Raw genomic sequence first — 20,373 nt, forward strand, 5'->3', positions numbered from 1 at the left:
AGTTTAATCTCTTATGCATTTATATTGATGTGATCCAAAACCATTAAAAATTTGACAAAAATAAAATTATATGAACTGAATAGAAATTTATCATTAGTGTTCCAGAGAAACTCTAACTATATTTAGTTAAAAACTGAACATCTTTCTGTTAAATGGATAAATTTATATGTAATCTCTTAGCTGATGGCATCATTGGACCAAAATGCAGATTTTATTTCTTTCTTTCCAGAGCAGTTGGAAGTATGTCTTATAGATACAACTAGAGAATCTTGTGGCCTGCATCTGACCTTTTCCCCTACATTTAGCTTCTGCATTATTTCACCAACTCTTCATTTCCTTTGATTTTGTGTCTCAAAATCAGAGAATATATAAACATATCCTTAGCTCTTCCTCAGAAGGGATGTGTTATATTGTAGAATACACTTGTTATGTGCTAACATTAGGGAACAGAGCCCAATGATTCATAGAGGTCTTCCTGGGATGCATTACTAATTTTAAATAAAAATGTGAATCTTAAAAATTCTAAATAAGATTCGCTAAATAATATTTAATAACATTTTATTGCCCTGAATATTTAAAACATAGTTCTATATGTACCTATTAAAAATATTTAAGGAGCTTCATTTAACACATTACTTTGTTGTACCCAACACAACAATGCTTTGGGGTAAACACAGTAGATGTTTTAAAACATGATTTTCAGATGAATAAATTAAAACTAATAAGTGAATACAGGTCTTTCATTTAAACCAAGTCAAGAATGTGAAAGATTAATTTACTCATTCCTTCATAAAATGCTTATCAAATCCCTTCACTATGAAGTTACTGACATTTTTGCTCCAGAGTGCTACAATGGAGAGAAACCACACAAACCCAGTGAATATATATTTTACTAAAGTATCACACAAATATAAAATTTCAGTAATGATATGAGACTTACGAATGAAAGATTCACAGTACATACAAGGATTGGAAAGAAGACATAATAGATACGGCACAGAAAGAAGAGTGGGGTGAGGCAGGCCCTTGGTGAGGACCAGGGTACAAGGACCTGGAGGTCCACAGAGAGGCTGACCATCTTTAGTTTAAGAGTCATGTGGAACTAAAGAGAGGTTAAACAAGTAATGTCACCAAATTTGCATGGTGACAAGATCATTCTCAGTGGAGAATAGATTTGAGGATGCTAGGAAGTAGAGTGAGAGTGACCAGTTTAGGGATTTGTGTACTTTTTCAGGTATTAGGATGGCAGTTGTAGAAATACAAAAAAGCCAAGAAGTATAGAAAATATTTGAGACAAAAAATTGGCAAGACTTAGTATTAGCTGAAAAGAGGTCTAGTAGTTAGTGGTTAAGACCTTTTACTGCTAACCAAAAGGTTAGTAGAGCCTGCCATGTGATTGCAATACTACTAGGTGCTTCTGGACTGCTTAGAGGGAAGGCAGATGACCATGATATGTCATTTCCAAATGCCACTCAAGGAATCCAGAGAGCATTGTCCTATGTAATAGAGGGGTTAGCAAAATGTGTTTTCTATTTGACCTTAAATATTACACTATAAGTAATAGATAAAACTTATTTTATTCTGTATATGACATACATAGCTTTATTGAATACTTACAGTGGTCTTATAAAGCAAAGGCTTTTGTTATCCTCCTTTAGCAAATAGAGATCCAGACTAAAAAAATGTGAGAACTGTTGGTCAAGGTCAAACAGCAGGTAGTGGCCAAGTCAGGCCTCAAACTCTTGCCTCATGTCCCTAGTGACCATGTTCTCAAATCATCTACTAAATGATAACATGTAAACAAGCACAGTATGACAAACTGACAGATGAGTGGTAGGAAAGATAATGCCATAGAAGAACATATATATAGAATAACATTCATTAAGAAAAATAGAGGGAGCTCTGGTAGCATAGTGCCTAAGGCACTTGACTGCTAACCAGGAGGCTGGCGGTTCAAACCCACCAGCCACTCCTCGGAAGGAAGGTTGGGCAATCTACTTCCGTAGTGATACTGCCTCGGAAACCCAAGGAGGGGTCGCTATGAGTCGGGGCCGATTCGACGGCACATAACAACAACAACAACAACAAGAAAAATAGAATCACACATTGTGGATATTTTGTTTGTTTTGTTTTCTATATGACTGAAGATTTACAGAAGCCCTAAGAAAGTATAACCAGTTACTGGGTTGAAGTTGTGGGTATAATTTCCTGTAGAGACATGTAAACAATAAAAATGTTTTTTAAAAAGTCTTTGACTCTCCCTGACAACCAGCTTGCACCTATAAAAATATTTTGGAAGAGAGAACACACTCAATAGCAAAGAGATATTTCAAACCCAGGTATAACTATTTCTCCTGCAATGTGGCCAAATATCCTATCACTTATAAGAAAAGTTTAGGAAAGAACAAAGTGAATGTCAGAAGAGACTCGGAAACTTGTTCTTGAATGTAGAATACCTAAAGCAAAGGAAGAAATGCTGAAATCAAAGAGCTGAACAAATTTCAAGGGCATTTTGAGAAGACAGAGTAAAGTGTTATAATGAAATGTGAAAAGACCTGGAGTTGGAAATCAAAAGGGAAGAACATGTCCTTTCTTAAGCTGAAAGAACTGAAGAAAAACTTCCAACCGAGAGTTGCAATATTGAAGGAATCTATGGGAAAAATATTGAATGACACAGGAAATATTATAAGAAGGTGGAAGAAATACACAGTTGTTGAACCAAAAAGAATTAGTCAGGGTTCAACCATTTCAAGATGTACTATGTGATCAAGAACTAATGATATTGAAGGAAGAAAAAGAAGGCTCCAAGAATGATTGAATACCAATTGAAATGTTTCAACAAACAGACACAGCATTGAAGTGCTCACTCTTCTATGTCAAGAAATTTGAAAGACAGCTGCCTAGCCATCTGACTGGAAGAGATCTATATGTCCATTCCAAAGAATAGTGATCCAACAGAATGTGGAAATTATCAAACAATACCATTAATATCACACACAAGTAAAGTTTTGCTGAAAATAATTCAAAAATGGTTGGTTGCAGCAGTACATCAACAGGGAACCACCAGAAATTAAAGGCGGATTCAGAAGAAGATGTGGAATGAGGTACATCACTGCTGATGTTAGATGCATATTGGCTGAAAGGAGAGAATAGCAAAAAAATATTTACCTGTGTCTTATTGACTATGCAAAGGCATTCACCTGTGTGGATAGTAAATTATGGATAAGAGTGTGAAGAATGGGAATTCCACAACACTTAATTGTGCTCATGTAGAACCTGTTCATAGACCAGGGGGTAGTGGTTCAAACAAAACAAGGGGATACAACACGGTTCAATTCAAGAACGGTGTGCATCAGGGTTGTATCCTTTCACTGTATTCATTCAAATTCTATGCTGAGCAAATAATTTGAGAAGCTGGACTGTGTGAAAAGAATGAGGGATAAGAAAGAGGAAAGAGGAAAGATAGAGGAAGACTTACTAACAACCTGCAATATGCAGATGACATAACCTTGCTTGCTGTTGGTGAAGAGGAATTGAACTTATTGATGAAGATCAAATACTACAACTTTTTGTATGGATTACATTTAACTTAAAGAAAACAAAAATCCTCACAACTGGACTGATAAGCAACAACATAATAAATGGAGAAAATACTGAAGTTGTCAAGGATTTCATTTTACTTGCATCCACAGTCAGTGTCCATGGAAGCAGCAGCCAAGATATTAAATGAAGTGTTGCATTGTGCAGATCTGCTGTGAAAGATCTCTTTGAAGTGTTAAAAAGCAAAGAAGTCACTTTGAAGGCTAAGGTGCGCCTGACCCAGTATTTTCAATTGCATCATATACATGTGAATAAGGAATACTGAGGAATAGATGCTTTTTTTTTTTCCTTTTTTTAATTGTGATTTGGGTGAAAATGTACAGAGCAAATTCACTTTCCATACAGCAGTTCACATACACTTTGTCTCATGACATTGACCACAGTTTACCACAATGCAACAGCTCCCCTCCCACTTCTTCCCCATAGTTATGTCTTCCCAGGGTCCATTCCTCCATGCACTCCTGCCCCCTGAGCTATCTCCCTGTGCATAAGCAGCCCTTCTTTCTCCCATGATTGTTCTCTCCAAGGAGTGTATCCACCTCACGTAAATGTTCAACTCATATGCTTGTCTTTTGTTTCGCTGGAAACCACAGGTATGGGTTCAATTCCAGACCTGAAGGGCAGCTAGGGACCATGGTCTCAGCAGTTCCACCAAGCTCTATCTGACCAGCAAACCTGGTTCTCCCCCCCCTCCTTTTTTTTCCCTCCAAATGATTTTGAGTTTTGTTCCACATTGTTCTCCCTCTCTATCCAGGATCTCCTACATAGATCCCCTTCCAAGTCGATGACAGTGGGAGCTGGGCACCATCTAGTTCTTCTGGTCTCATAGTCATATAGACTGAAGATCACATGGTGTACCAGTCGCTAGGACCATGTTCCTGTCCACGAATTTTTGGTTTTCTTCATTCTTCTTTTCTCTGGACAAGGAGAGACCCATCATTGAATCTAGATGGCAGCTTGCTAGCTTTTAAGACCCCAGTTGATACTTGCCAAAGTAAGAGGTAGAGCATGTTTTGTGTAGTATATTATGCCAATTGAGCTTGATGTCCCCTGTGACTATGGTCCCAAGCCCACAGGTTCAACTACTCAGTCCCTCTGGGTAGCTGGCTGTGACCAGTCAGTGACCACAACCTTTCCCCTTGTCAGCTCTACTATACACCTGGGAATTCTGATCAAGGAATAGATGCTTTTGAATTGTGGTGGTGAAGAATTTTAAATATAGCATGGACTGCCAGAAGAATGAACAAATCTGGAAAAAGTATAGCTAGAATATTCCTTAGAAGTAAAGATGGAGAGTGTGGTAGTTCAGTTTGTATGTCAACTTGGCTGGGCCTGGCTGAGTGGCTGGGCAGCTGGATGTAGTATTCCCCATGATGAAACTGGTAATCAACTCCATGGTGGAATCTACTGTGAGCAGCTGACTAGCTGCCTTAGGGAATGTGGTCTGCTTCCTGTATTTAAGCAGAAGCCTTGGGGAATGGTCTCTAGGCTATGGCATGCTTGGACCCTGCCTGTGTTGTTGTTCAGCAGCCTGCCATGCTCTGCCAACTTTGGGACTTACAGTGGACTTAAATTAATGGCCTGCTGTGTGGTCTGGTAACATTGGGACTGTGCCTTTTTATTTGGCAACCTTGGGCTTAGCCTCAGCAGCCAGCAGCTGTCTGAATGAAGAAAAGCCTCTAGCTTCAGTGGGCCAGGAACTGGAGGCAGAGCTGAAGCCCAAGGCTGAGGGGCTTTCACCCAGCCCCTAGAGCCTGGCACTTTGAACTTGAACTTAAAGCTTCCAAACTGTAAGAATAAACTCCTGCTTATTAAGGCCATCCCATTTGTAGTAAAGTTCTGTCAGAGCAGCACTAGGTAACCAAAACAGAGAGATTCTGTCTTACATGCTTTGGACATGTTATCAGGAGAGACCAGTCTCTGGAGAAGGACATCATGCTAGGTAGAGGAGAGGGTCAACGAAAAAGATGAAGACCATGAAAGAGATAGATTTAAACAGTGGCAACAACTATGGGTTCAATCATAGCTACAGTTGTGAGGGTGGCACAAGTCTGGGCAGTGTTTTGTTTTCTTGTGCATAGGTTGAGATAAGTCAGAACTGACTCAAAAGTACCTAATAATAACAACAACATGACATATTTAAAATTCCCATGAATGCAATCAGCAAGCAAATCTCTCAAACCAATTTTTGAAGATTTTTTCACTCCTCACAATGATTTATCTGAATTTGTTGTTAAATTAGACTTTAACATTAAATTTGGAAACTCATATCAAGCCAGAAAATAATGGCTAGAATCATATAGAAACTGGCAAAGAATTTCAGGAAATTGTTATATTATTGTTTTGGTTTTTTGCAGTTATGAACCCCAAAAATTCAGCATGCATTTCATTTCTGCTGTAATATGACCCAGCTATGAGCCTTAATTCAAAATGTTTTCCATTATTGGAAAGAGACAATTTTATTCCAGAATCAAGCTACATAACTTTTAACATTCCAGATAATTGCTTAATTAAGCTGTTCCCAATGAAATTTTGTGGCATTTATTTTGTTCTGAAAACACCATTCATTTCTAAGGTAGCTGAATAAATTCAGTGATAGGAAAATTTTAAAGAGAGGAAGCAAGGAAAGAAAATTTTGGCCATGTACAGGAAGAATACTTAAAAAGGAAGATGTTACCTAGATACTTTGTAAGAACCACAATAACATTAATACCATCCTGTTGCAAAGCAATAAGAAGCAAATGAATTATGCATTTAAGCCAAATTTAATCAGTTGGTACATTGCCAAAATTGAGAATGTTACACATCAGGGGTCAGCAAATTATGTCCTGTGGGCCAGACCTAGCTGGTTGGCCATTTTTTGTATAGCCAAAGAGCTAACAATGATTCTTACATATTTTTACAACTGAAGAAAAAATTATATATATTTCATAGCATATGAAAACTATATGACATGCAAAGTTTAGTTTCTATAAATAAATGAATGCCTATTCATTTATTTGCTGTTTGTTTCTGCACTACAAAGGTAGAGCTGAGTAGTTGTGACCTGTTGTTATGGAGTCAAGTCTGACTCTTAGTAGTCCTGTAAGACAGAATAGAACTATCTGATAGTGTTTCCTAGGCTGTAAATCTTTATAGAAGTAGACTGCTACATCTTTCTCCTGCAGAATGGTGGATTCAAACTGCTGACCTTTCAGTTAGCAGTCAAGTGCTTAAACACTGCACCACCACAACTCTTCTGAGTAGTTATAAAAGAGACAATATGTTCCACAAAGCTTAAAATATTTGCCATGTAGCACTTTACAGAAGGAGCTCGCTGATGCGGAATTGCATGAACATCTACTTAAACATTCTGCAAGATATAACTCTCAAATACAACGATCTCTTTGTTTGGAAATACTTTAGACAATTTAATGACCTGCATCATTTATATGCAAATGACAAATCGAAGAATGTCTATCCGAGTTCATGAATAATTTCTTTTAGAAGGGTCAGCCCAAAGCTAGTTCCTATAAGGCAGAGGTTAAAGATGTCTCAAATATCCAACTTTTCTAAACTGCTGTACCACTCCATCATTTCTAACATCATTAACATCATCTACTCCTCCTCCCCTCAGTACTCTGCCTCCCTTCTTTAGGTTCAGTAATTTGCTGCAACCATCTCATAGAACTCACGAACCATAAGGAAATGACTCATACAGTTGTGGAGGCTCGCAAGTCCCAAATCTGTGAGTCAGTCTGGAGGCTTCTCCTGACTCACTGGTTGCAGAGACTGACAAACACAAATCAGCAGATCAGACAATGGGGTGCTGGCTCTAGTTCCAAGAACCAGAAGTCTGATGACAAACATGATGCAAGATAGAATGCAGGAGGGAGAGAGAGTATTGCTAGAGCATTTGTGTACATTTGTTGCAGACCATATTCTCAAGGGAGGGTATAAGCAAGGTGTTACAAATGTATGTAGGGTGGTGACTGGGGTAAAGTGGTCACTTGACTCACACCCTCTAGTAAGATAGTGACTCTAGATGCATCCCACCCTAATCCTGCCTCATACACGTAACGGACAACTCAATTCAAATTGAGACCATAACCATAGGTATATCCAAAATGGGACCATAACCACATTACAAAATCAAGAACTATGGCTAGAAGGACCATATTAAGAAATTCACTACACTGCAACAAGATTCTTATAATTTGAAGTTCTCACACAAATTAATAGAAGAGGAATAGGCTAAACTGAAGATCATTATTGTTATTGCTGTACTGACACTATGTACAGCGGAACAAAACTCTGCCTAGTCCTGCCCCATCCTAACAATTGCTGCAGTATTGGAGCCTATGTAACAGTCACTGTGTCAATCTATCTCCTAAAAGATTTTCCTCTTTTTCACTGACTCTCTACTTTCCCAAGTATGCTATCTTCTCTAGGATTGGTCCTTCCTGATAACATGCCCAAAGTAAACAAGACAAAGTCCTATCATTCTTACTTCTAAGGAGCATGGTGGCTACATGTCTTCCAAGTCAGATTTGTTCGTTCTTCTGAAAGTCCATGATATATTCTATATGCATTGTCAATATCATAATTCAAAGCATAAATTCTTCTTAGGTCTTCCTTATGCATTGTCTATCTTTTGCATGCATATGAGGCAACTGCCACAGATGCACCTTAGTTCTTAGAGTGACATCTTTGCTTTCATCCAAGGTCCATCTTATATCAGAAATTATATCCCCTGTTCCATGTCCTCTTCTGAATCTGGCTTGGCTTTCTGGCAGTCCTCTGTCAATGTACTGCTGCAACCATTTTTGATCATTTTACTTGGGTATGATATTAATTATATTGTTCATTGATTTCCATTCTGTTGGATCACTTTTCTTTGGAATGGGCACAAATATTGATCTCTTCTAGTCAGTTGGCCAGTGCTTCCAGCCTTACATCCTTTTGTTGAAACATCTCCACTGGCATTCTGTTAATTTTTGGAGACTAGTGTTTTGCCTTTAGTTCAGCTTTAACTTCCTCCTTCCATTGGTTCTTGACCATTTTCTGCCTCCTGAAGTGGTTGAACACTGACTTTTTGTATAATCACCCACTGTATTCCTTCCATCTTCTTTTGATGCTTCCCATAGAATCCTTTAATACTAAAATTTCAGGCTTGAATTTTTTCTTCAGTTTTTTTCTGCTTGAGAAATGCTGGGAATATTTTTCTCTTTTGGTTTTCTAACTCCAGGTCTTTGCACATTCCATTATAATACTTTACTTTTTCTTTCCAAGCTGACAGTTGGAAACCACAGCCTTGGAAATCCTATGAAGCACTTTTATTCTGTCCTATAGGGTCAATTCAGTGACAATAGGTAACCTCTATATTCCAAACCCAGCACTTGTATTTAATAATTTTAGTGATATTTTTCAGGCTACAGAAGGTAAGTTGCTTTTCTCTCTACTGTAAAATAAAGATGTTGACACCTATAAGGCAGGGTTGTTAAGAGGATTAAATTAGATAATATAGAAATAAAATTAAGAAACAAAATCTTTTCAATAGCAGGAAAGAGAATTTCTTGAAGAGAATAGACCCATCCCTGGTTTTGTCTTATCAGAATTATCTTATAAGCTTTAAGGGGGATAGATGTGACTTCCAGGGATTGGGTATTGAACAGAGTATTAAAGTAACATAAGAGAAATATTACTCTTCATAATAAGGTTTTTGTTTTTGCTGTGTGCCAAGTCTAATTTTCAACTCTCATAGTCCCCTCATGCAACAGAGCAGAACTGCCCCATCAGGTTTTCTAGGTTGCAGTCCTTATGGAAACAGTTCTACAGGTCTTTCTCCTACAGAGCCACTGGATGTGTTCAAACTGTCAACCTTTCACTTGGTAGCCAATTGCTTAACCATTGTGCTATGTATAATAAAGGGTAAGGGAAATATTTGATTCTTAGGGACAGAGAACCAAGAAAGAAAATACCAGTGAGCTGGGCCAAATGCTTTCTGGCGAATGAATCAGGCAAGACCCATCCCTCTTGCCTATAATCTTACATGTGGCTAAGGAAAGTTTTTGGATGGAACACAAATGTTTAATGAGAAAAGATTTCTACGTGCTGTGAGACATAAACTCCCTCCTCTGTCCTTTTTTGAAATCATAATTTTATTGTATAGTTTTCAATAATAATACTTTTATGGTAGTGGGTTTTTATTTAGGGCAGCACAAAGTCATGGATGGAACTGACAACATCTGAATTACATGTGTAAAGCATTTAGCGAAATGCTTTACATATAGGAAGAACCAAAAACATGTAACTTACTGTTCATTTCTTGTGATTTAAAAAAAAAAAAAAAAAATTCACTGTGAGCATCACCAATTGACAGGAGTCAGCTTTGTCTTCAGCCTGTGTTCTGCTGATGGTCAGGGTGGCTGTGTTCCCCAAGTTGGTGCCACAGAATCATTCAGAGATCCCTGATGGTAAAAAAAAAAAAAATGGTTTCTATTATTTTCATTTTACAATTACAAGAGAGCACTATCATGCTTTGCAACCTTGATAGTGTAATAGAAACAAGGAAACTGTGTCTTCTAATCCTTAATTAAGTTATGGGTTTCATGTCTTTCTTTATTTCATACTGAACAGTTATAAAACTGAACTGATATTTTTTTTTTTTTATGTTTGTGTATTTGGATGTGCTCTGTCTTAGTCTGAAATAGAATGAAAGAAATATAAAGAATCAAGTAACTGTAGAAGTACCTCTCTTCTGCCATAGTTACTCTCTAAAAGAATAGATGATAAGTAGAAATGAAGTGTTTTCATAGCAGGACACCACTCTGTGGCTGACATTATTTACCTTACGTTTGTTACTGATGTGTTTGGAAAGAACAGGCCTCAATCCCCTTCTAACTTCTGTCATGATCAACTATTTACATGTAGTGCTCCAGCTCCTAGAGCCCCATCACCATTTCAGTTATAATCCCAGATTCTCTAAGGAAGCAAAGAATCAAAGGTGAACAATGCCTTGTGTTGGTGCTCAAAACATATCTGATGTATCAAGGACAACTGAGAAGGAATTCCCTAATCTATAGAAGATAGAGGCACTCAAAGATAGTCTGATATTTGGTTAATTTGCAGATTGCCAAAATTTAGTATGACTTTCTAAAGTCCTTGGAAGGAAATCTGCTCAATGCCCATTGTTTATCTAAGAGATAGCAAATTCTCAAATATAAAAATAATTAAAGTAAAACAATATTGCATGTGTACAGAGCAAGTATTAGAATCATTATTACAGACCTTCCTGTAACCAGCTCCCCAAGTTTTCTCCTCACGAGCAATCTGACCATGAAGTCTCAATCTCTACAACTCCCTAAAGTCTACACCAGGAATTTCTGTGATTATACCAACAACTCACCTGGTATGGAATTCTTCTAATCTCTAATGCAGAAATTGTGCTCTGTCCTAATATACAAAAACATGTAATAATCCGGTGAGATAAAGTATACAAAAAGCCTAGAGAGTTCATGATTGATATTTCATGAATGCTAGTTTCCTCCCTGATTAAAGGGAGAATATAGCCAATTGTTTCTCATTTCCACAAAAACAGACAAGAATGATGTTTATATATATATTTTTTTTTACAGAAAAAAAAGTTAGGTTACAGAAAGAATAGTGTACTTTGACCATAAGAGTTATTAGACAGCTAAGAAAATGGATTACAGATAACTTTAAATATAGGACTGGCTGTCAACCTGCCTATAAGCTGAAAAGTACAACTATATGATAACTCATGTAAACTATATGATAACTCATGTAGTTGTTAGCATGCATGAAGAGTATCATTATATCGAGAGCAGTGAATAAGATACTATGCTGTTTTTCAAAGGCATAAGCACATGTACTTTCTTCCAAAACAGGATTTCTAACCTAAGTATGGTCATGATCAGATAAAATTCAAATACATGAAAAATACAAAGAACAAACAAAACTCTCATACACAATAAGTATGTGGCATTTTGATTATGCTTTGTCATAAAGTGATGCTAACCTTGTGTAAGTGACTGGAAAGATATATTTCAACAATGTCCTTGTTTACCAAAATGTCCCAATGCTATTTTACTCTGAAGAATTTAGCCCAGTAACTGTGAATAAGAAATCCATGCTTTCTCAGTTTAGCTGCTAATGTTCTACTTGAAACTAAGTTTATCGTGTAAGTAATATGTGAAAACTGCTTCCCTGGGTACTCATTTAAAAATGACAATTCTCTGAAAAATTATTCATTTTCAGCATTAAGGCAAAACAAAATAATCATATCTTTCTGCCTTTTTTGGCATCTGTAATGCTAACTGTGCTTGTTGTTTTTCTCTTTCCTAGTAGACTACAACTTCTTTTTTTATATATAATTTTTATTGTTATTTGAGTGAAAATTTACAGAGAAAATTCATTTTCCATTCAGCAGTTCATACACATTTTGTTTCATGACACTGACTGCAATTCCCCACAATGTAACAGCTTTCTTCTCACTTCCTCCCTATAGTTACCTTTTCCTTGTGTCCTTCTTTCCTATGCTTTACTACCCCTTGAGCTACTTCCCTGTGCAAATATTGCCCTTTTGTTCTCCCATGATTGATCATTCTAAGGACAGTATCCGTTGTTATGTGCCGTTGACTCATAACGACCCCTCCTTGGGTTTCTGAGGCAGTATCATTACGGAAGTAGATTGCCCCATCTTCCTTCCGAGGAGTGGCTGGTGGGTTTGAACCACCAGCCTTCTGATTAGCAGTCAAGTGTCTTAGGCACTATGCTACTACCTGACATAAATGTTCACCCTAGTGGACTACAACTTCTTGTGTGCAGAGGTTATGCATTGTCTATTTATTCATAGTTCCTGATATAGTTTCTGAAACATAGTCAATTAATTTTGTCAACTGAATAAATGAATGAATGATGCTGTATTAGATACTGTCCAAAGCTAGGATTTTGGGGAATTAAGATACAATGTAATTTAAAGCCAAATCATTGAGAGAATCTGGTAAAAGCCATTTTCAGTGTATATAGATAGGTGCATTCTAGCATCTTGCTTGCTGGCTATCCCACCCACTGCTGTCGAGTCGGATCCGACTCATAGTGACCCCCTCTTGGGTTTCCAAGAAAGTATCACTGCAGAAGTAGATTGCCTCATCTTCCTTCCCAGGAGTGGCTGGTGAGTTTGAACCACCAGCTTTCTGGTTAGCAGTCAAATGCCTTAGGCACAACACTACTTAGATACTCCAATTCGTAAGATTTAAAAAAAAAAAAAAAAAGATATCCAGAGAGTCTGGGGTTGGTGTGGACTGGTGGCCTTTAATAGGTGCAATTTATTTTTACAGTTGAGAGAAGAACATTGAATCCTTTCAGAATAACCTGATTCCAACAGAGTTAAATGAAGTTGTTCATCCTTTCAAGATTTCTCACATACTTCTGTCTTTCTAGACTGTGAAGTAAATTTCCATTCCCCAAAAGCCCCTGTGCTGATTTTAATGATCCTGTCCATGTGATATGCACTTTTGTTTTGTTTTGTTTTATTTCATTGCTATTAGTGAATGACAAGTGAAGGATATTCATTTTAACATGAAAATGTCAGGTATGCACTTTAAGAGATATAATTTTTGCAGCTTTTAATGAGGTGGTGTTTCTTTTTGAAAGAAATACTCATCTCTGATGCTGGGACTGTGCAGGTGACAACTGATATTTAATAAGCGATGGTTCTTGTATTAGTCGCAGTTCACTAAAGAAAATGTCTCAGATAGCTTTTGAAAAACTCTTAGCGTCACTAGCCCAAAGGCAAGATGTGACCTTTTTATTACATAATGAGAATCATTTATTATCTTACAATGTATCTTAAAGTCACAGACAAAATGCCACTTTGATAATTGCTTTCAATTAGCTTTGAGCATAGCATATATTCATAAAATGTCTTCTCTAATTTAGACTTGAATTAGAGAAAATTGCAGACATAATCTACTTTAAGGTTGTCTCATTTAAGGTGATTCGTAGTTTTATATCAAAGAAATCAAAACGAGTAGCTTTAGAACAGTCTCTCAAAGTGTTTAAAGCAGGCTTTTCAATATTTGATTCTATTCTATTACCAATTAATTATCAAAGTAGAAAGCTAGTTCATCATTTTTGACCTTTTATGCATGTTAACTTTTGATTTTCATTCCTAATGATTGTTTTGAAATTAAGCCTTGCAGTTCATGTTGAAAGAGAGAAACAATCTGATTAGGAATATAAATAGGACTTGCCTTGATTCTTAGTACATCCTGATGTTGGGCTATAACTCAGATTCTGAATACTGTAATGGTACATCCTTTCCTGTCTTAAATCGGTGATATGTAACTAATAGTCCAGAAAATGTACTAGGTATTCATGTAGCCTAAATATGGAGCATGGGGAAGGTTAGAGGTAATATGGTATTTAAAATGTGGCTTTGAATAATTTCTATTTTGTTGTTGTTGTTAGTATACTGACCATTGGGTAATGGTTTATAACCATTGGGCTTTGGTTAGATGCATATCATTATCTCCCTTAAAACCGGTTTTTCAGATAATAGACTCTCTGGGACTATATTTTATACTTGTGATATTTCAGCAACTCATGAAATATTAGTAACTTTGATAGAGATTCTTGCAAATTAATATTGTGTTGGGGGCTTATTTTATTTTCTTTTTTTTTTTTTTTTTCCTAGATAAAAATTACTCACAAGAACCAAGCCCCAATGCTGATGGGCCCTCCTCCAAAAACTGGATTATTCTGCTCCCTTGTCAAAAGAACAAGAAACCGAAGCAAGGAATAATCCTGTATTGTTTCATTCTTATAAATCTAATTAGCATAATTGGGCCATGGAACACTTACACTGAAAATCTTTGAACCATTTCAAGTCTCCTGCTCATGTAAAATTGTGGAATTGGTTTAATGGTTTTTGTTACTGAGCTAATGTAAAGTTCAGCTATTAGAAGATTTATTGTCTCAGTTTTTGTAAGTATCTTTGCATGAAGAAAGCAGATGTTTACATGAAGTGATATTGCATATTTTTGTTGCATGCATTCTCATGATTTTATGTCTTCCACCCATACTTCTTCCAATTTCCACTTACCAATGTGCAGGAAATATAGAAAGGGAAATACCATGTGAAATATAGAAAAGGAAATACCATGGGAAATATAGAAAAGGAAATACCACGGGAAATGTGATTATCTCAGTGTGATTCCAATTATTAATAAGCACTAATCAATCATACTACAATGATTGTAATCTCAATTGTACTTTTCCCTTTTAGAATCAAACAACAGATCAATGATTTTTGACCTAGGACTTGAGGAGAGACTTAATTCAAAGATTTTATTAAGTAGTTGCCAATGAAACCTTGCTATACTAAATAGTTTTTCTTCAATCTTAATGCTTTTGGGTGGAATTTAAAATATCAGGTATAAAGTTTTCATGTCCTGAAAATAGAAAATGTTTTTTTGTTGCTTAACTTCATTTTTAATTCCAGTAATAAGTGAAAACATGTTACTTGGCAGTAAAATGTGATAATATGACAAGCCTTATTCATTTCTGCATGTGACTGTAGAAAAAAATTTGTCATAACTGGAGTAACCAAATAGATGTTTGAAACTATGTGCCTAATAAACTGTGTTTCCCACCAAAGATTTAGCAAAAGATGCTTAAGAGAAATGGGTCCATGCATAATTAATTAACCATTGTGGAGCAAAGCTATGGTTCTTATGATTCATTTGGTGATGACTAACACTATGGAAGAGGGTGAGTTATCCACTAATTATAATTAAAATTCTCACCATTCACTGACAATAGGTCATATAATACCATCAGAGCTCAAGAGTTGATTTCTTACTGTTTTGGTCATTTATAAATATACATGTCTGAAACTTTCAATGGATCAATTAAATACACTTGAGGGAAGTAAATGATTGTATCAGTTCCTTTGAGTATTAAATTGGTACCTGTAATAATATTGAGCTGACTGAAGCAAATCATGCATGCAGTTACCCTCCCCTCCTTCCCCGCCCACGTCTCTTTTACATCACCCATGTTTATTTGGAAATGATGACTTGTATCATTTTTTAAGTGCTCATAGCATGGTTGAATTCTTTGTTTAAAGAAGTCATGGAATGGTAACTTCTCTTAATGTTTCATTAAGCCTATGATATAAAAGGAAATGCTAATCTGAGTAGCCTTGGTATTGTTTTTCCATCATATTGACCTGCATTTCATCATTGCATGTTTTATGTTTTCAAACATGCTGTAAGGAAAACAAGTGCTTGAAATGCATGATTTATTAGTTTTTCCCTCTCCACTCTGCGTTAAAGTGCTGGTGATTTATCAGTTCTATTTTTTCTATTGATTCATTCATCTTTGAATAACAAATAGCATTTAGTGATTCTACTGAACACAATTCTGTGCATGGATTTATGGATTTCAAGTGAAATTGCTATAATTTTAGTTCTTTGGTTTGAAAACTCAGCTGAATGTTGTTCTATCAAATAGCTACTCTCAAGCAACATACTATAGTAGGAGATTATGTATAAAGTGTATTCTTTTAGTGTTCCAGGAACACTGGATGGTAAATATCAATCAACAATAAGCTTAATTGCTTTTAAAAAAAAGCTTTTCAATAAAATTAAGACACAATTTAGCATTCCCAAGAAAATTATCATTACAATTGCAAATTTAGCACAGCAATTGCTTGCCCTGGTATAATGAAAAAAAGAAAAAATAAAAGAAAAGAAGGAAAAAAAAATGTTATGTGGCAGAGCAATAATCTAGGCCAAAAGAAACTTCAAAGCAGTAACAAATAAATTACTGGCATAATGTTACATAACACACACTTTGATTTTTTGTATCTATGGTTACAGGTAATAAATATTTTTACATGAATTGACAAAATTATCTAGACTGGCCAGGCAGGCTTTGGGTCCAAAACATATTCTGAAGGCACAAAGTATTTTATGTTCAAAACAACATACAATTATTTCTTGGCTACTTTTTATAGTATATAATTTGAAGGCAGCAGCAGTTTGTGAGTCATTCTGAGCAATCTGTGAAGAGCAAAGCTGTTGAATAGACGTTAAGATGAGATAAATTAAACAACCTGTCTGTAAGACTTCAGTAACATAAATAGTGGGACACAGTTTCACCTCTGTGTAGCTATATAACTACTGTTAGTGTTAATCATAGCTCCTCAAACTTTCCCTCAGTTGGATTCATGGTACAATAGTGAACATTCAAATATGATTCAAATATTACTTTCCCAAACTTATTTTCTAGAGTAATGATGTGCTTGCCCTCTGAGTACACTACTCCTGGGGTTTGGAAATTAGATTTAAAAATCTACTTTGATAGTTTTGAAGTCATAAAAAATATGCTCCCTGTTTTTATGACAGCTTCAAGTGAAAAATATATATTTTAAGGAAATTCTAAATGGAAAGTTCTATGGTATATTAAAATATTGAATAATGAATGTTATCTTTTATATGGTAGAAAATTTTCTTTCATGTGTGTGGGTGGATACTTGAGTTGTTGAGTCAACCTCATTTAAATATAGTAGACATAGCATTATGAAGTTTTAAGTAGATGAAGCTCTTAAATCAAAATTAACACCGGGATTATGGGGGTGAGGGGAAGAGAGATCCTCTGTTAAACATTGTCATACACTAGTTGGTGAGCAGAGAAAGATTCTAGAATAAACCTGGACTTCCACACTTCTGAGAAATGAGAGTGAAGGTATCTACGTAGAACCAGAAATTTTAAGGGAAATAAATGTATATTTCCACTTACATGTGTATATCATGTGTGTTTAACAGGGTTGATAAATTTATTGTGATGGAAGGAAATATCTCATAGGAAGCAGAAAAATAACATTTTAAAACATTTTTCATTTGAAACAAGTCATTTGAAACAAGTCATGAGCTCAGAAACAGAGAAGTTCAGATGTTCAGTGTAGATAGTCTACTACACGCAAAAATTTCAATCAAGTTGGGATTAATGAATCATATATCTATATATAATGAATCATATATCTATATATATATAGATATATGATTCATATATATACATATATATTTCCGCATATTGTTCTGTTTTCCTTTTTTTAGGGGGGTGAGAGGCAATTACAATTTTAAAGGGAGAATATAGTTTTCATAACATCATAGACTGTATTCTACTCGAATGAGATAAGATTTCTAAATGGCTTCTTTACTTTTTGTATCAAACTTAGTTTTATCTATTGTTAGAAAGGGAAACTGGACTATTCTTGGTGCATATGACCCCGAAAGAGTATATTAAAATGCAGTACATATATTCAAAATTAAAAGCGTAAACCCTTATATGCTAAGGCTATAACCATTAAAAAAAAAATAATTGAAAACCTGCCATGGAACAGCTTCGATTTTGTGAAAGACAGAAATTGTCTCTTAAACCTAACTAAATTGCATTGTAATTTAAATAAATAATTGTATTAAATAAAGTTTGGGTAAATTCATGTTTAAAATATTCTATCCATCCTTACTGTGTTTAAATAATGAAATGCATTTAATTAAACTATTATAATTATTTTCTCAGAAAGTGTCGTATTCAATATTCTGCTTTTTGAAATAAAAATGTTAACCACTCAATGACGTGTCATTCCTTACTGTCATTTTGGCCAAATTTCACCAATAACTAATTCTCCAAGTAGCCTGACAGTCTATGTTCTTACCTACTACAGGTACATAGGCCAGCCACCCTGCTTTTGTCAGTGAAGAAAGAGCATGAGTATTTTGTGTGTGAATTCTATGTCCATTAGAACTGAACTGTTCAACTTTGTGGAGTTTAGGGCCTTAAGGTACTACTGTAGATCTCAGCAGTTTCAAAGATTCCAGAAAGCCAACAAACTGGCTGATGAAACTATGGGAACTGAAAGACTAGACCAAGTCTATGTATGAACTTGAGTCAAAATTTCTAAATAAAACAAAAAAAATTGTAATTTTATTTTGTGTAACTGATTTTAACAAATATATTTCGAACATTGACTGTTGTTGTTGGTAGGTGTCGTTGAGTCATCTCCAACTCGTAGCAACCCTATGCACAGCAGAATGAAACACTGCCTGGTCCTGTGCCAGCTCCATGGTCTTTGCTATCCCTGAGCACATCATTGTAGTCACTGTGTCAATCCATCTTGTTGAGGACCTTCCCTTTTTTTTGTTGACCCTCCACTATACTAAGCATGATATCCTTCTGCAGGGAATGGTCTCTTCTGATGACATGAACAAAGTAGGTGAGACAAACTCAGGCCATTCTCACTTCCAAGGAGCATTCTGGCTGCACCTCTTCCAGGACGGATTTGTTAGTTCTTTTAGCAGTCCATGGTACCCTCAGCATTCTTCACCAACACAACTCAAAAGCATCGACTCTTCTTCAGTCTTCCTTATTCACTGTCCAGCTTTCATATGCATATGAGGCTATTGAAAATACCATTGCTTATGCCAGGCATACTATGATGGTTAAGTTTGTGTGTCAACTTGCCTGGGCCTGGTTGAGTGGCTGGGCAGCTGGATGTAGTATTCCCCATGATGAGACTGGTAATCAACTCCATGGTGGAATCTACTGTGAGCAGATGCGTAGCTGCCTTGGGGATGTGGTCTGCTTCCTGTACATAAGGAGAAGCCTTGGGAATGTTCTTTGGCAACTTCAATTCTTTCTCCATTTATTGTGATACTGCTTATTGATCCAGTTGTGTGGATTTTTGGTTTCTTTATATTGAGGTGCAATCCATACTGCAGATGGTATTCTTCAATCTTCATCAGTAAGTGCTTCAAGTTATCCTCATTTTCAGCAAGCAAAGTTGTGTCATCAATGTATCACAGGTTGTTAATGTGTCTTCCTTCTATCTTGATGCCACATTCTTCTTCATACAGTCCAGCTTCTCAGATATTTGCTCAGTGTACAGATTGAATAAGTATGGTGAAAGCATGCAACCCTGACACACTCCCTTCTTGATTTTAAACCATGTAGTGTCTCCTTGTTATGTTTGAACAACAGCCTCCTGGTCTATGTACAGGTTCCTCAAAGTACAAGTAAGTGTTCTGGAATTCCCATTCTCGCTATGTTATCTGTAATTTGTTGTGATCCACACAATCAAATGCTTTTGCAGTCAATAAAACACAAGTCTCCATCTTTCTGGGATTCTTTACTTTCCTCCAAGATCTATCTGACATCAGCAATGATATCCTTTCTACATCCTCTTTTGAATCCAGCTTACATTTCTGGAAATACTCTGTCAGTACACGGCTGCAGCCATTTTTGAACTATCTTCAGTAAGATTTTACTTGTGTGAGATATTAGTGATACTTTACAATAATTTCCACATTCTGTCAGATCACCTTTCTTTGGAATAGGTTCAAATATGGATCTCTTCCAGTCAGTTGGCTGGGTAACTGTCTTCCAAACTATAGCCAAATGAGTGCCTACAGTGAAACATTTGTTTCTTGAAACATCTCAATATGTATTCCATCAATTCCTGGAGTCTTGTTTTTTGCTAGTTCCTTCAGTGCAGCTTCAACTTCTTCCTTCAATACTATTGGTTCTTGATCATATACCCCTCTTGAAATAGATGGGCATCAACTGCTTCTTTTTGGTACAGTGACTGTGTATTCCTTTCATCTTCTTCATTTTTTTTTTTTTTTTTAATTAGGATTTGGGTGAAGATTTACAGAGTAAATTCACTTTTCATACAGCAGTTCACATATACTTTGTCTCATGTCA

At 36.0% G+C, this 20,373-nt stretch overlaps 1 protein-coding gene across 1 annotated transcript in view; it reads left to right on the forward strand.

Moving 5' to 3' along the window:
* Positions 1–14,407, forward strand: part of DGKB (diacylglycerol kinase beta) — a 913,416-nt gene extending 899,009 nt beyond the window's left edge. The window contains exon 25 of the mRNA XM_007946219.1: positions 14,300–14,407. Within this exon, the coding sequence (XP_007944410.1) occupies positions 14,300–14,407 (108 nt within the window). The remainder of the gene's footprint in view (positions 1–14,299) is intronic.
* The last annotated feature ends 5,966 nt before the right edge of the window (positions 14,408–20,373 follow it).

Source organism: Orycteropus afer, unplaced genomic scaffold (assembly GCF_000298275.1).
Source record: "Orycteropus afer afer isolate SDZICR_OR568_19922 unplaced genomic scaffold, OryAfe1.0 scaffold00008, whole genome shotgun sequence".
NCBI classification, from domain to species: domain Eukaryota; kingdom Metazoa; phylum Chordata; class Mammalia; order Tubulidentata; family Orycteropodidae; genus Orycteropus; species Orycteropus afer.